The sequence below is a fragment of the Buceros rhinoceros genome, unplaced genomic scaffold, assembly GCF_000710305.1.
Source record: "Buceros rhinoceros silvestris isolate BGI_N320 unplaced genomic scaffold, ASM71030v1 scaffold35481, whole genome shotgun sequence".
NCBI classification, from domain to species: Eukaryota; Metazoa; Chordata; class Aves; order Bucerotiformes; family Bucerotidae; genus Buceros; species Buceros rhinoceros.
The window spans coordinates 1-522 of record NW_010393092.1 but is presented as its reverse complement, the minus strand read 5'-3'; the positions used below and the strand labels follow the sequence as shown (position 1 = coordinate 522).

At 54.0% G+C, this 522-nt stretch overlaps 1 protein-coding gene across 1 annotated transcript in view; it reads right to left on the bottom strand.

Annotated features, from left to right (window-relative positions):
* Nucleotides 1-491, bottom strand: part of LOC104501009 (ras-related protein Rab-8A) — a 3,767-nt gene extending 3,276 nt beyond the window's left edge. Inside the window, exons 1-2 of the mRNA XM_010144743.1 lie at nucleotides 436-491; nucleotides 149-209 (exon numbers count right to left, since the gene is read on the bottom strand). Coding sequence (XP_010143045.1) covers nucleotides 149-151 — 3 coding nt within the window. The 5' untranslated portion in view covers nucleotides 152-209; nucleotides 436-491. The remainder of the gene's footprint in view (nucleotides 1-148; nucleotides 210-435) is intronic.
* Between the last annotated feature and the right edge of the window lie 31 nt (nucleotides 492-522).

Sequence of the window (522 nt, the reverse complement as noted above, 5' to 3'; positions counted from 1 at the left end):
GCCGCCGGGAGCGCCCAGCGGCCCCAGCCCGTCCAGCACCACTGTAAATATTTAGCCAGGCAGAGTTTGCAGGTTGGAATAGAGCAGTGGTGGGAGTCCCATCGGAGCCAGCGGATCTGGCTGCGGCGCTGCCCCGCGTCGCTCCTACCATGGCTCCCCGGTAGTAGGCGGTGGTGATGGTCCGGAATCGCTCCTGCCCGGCGGTGTCCCTGGAACAGACGGACACGGGGGCTCACGCAAACCATCGCGCTCCAGTCAAAGCCACAGAAGTTTTAACTAATTTAATCTGAACAAGTCCTTAGATGCATTAGAACTATCTTTCAGCTTCTAAGATCTCGTACAGTGCCGAGGAGCAGAACTGGAATAAAAACTTCACAATAACACCACCCCCACCCCACGCGCTGAGCAGACACTGGCCGCAGTGGAGAATCTTACCAGATCTGCAGTTTAATTCTCTTGCCATCCAGCTCTATGGTTCGGATTTTAAAATCAATACCTGAAAAGAGAAGCAACTAAATGACT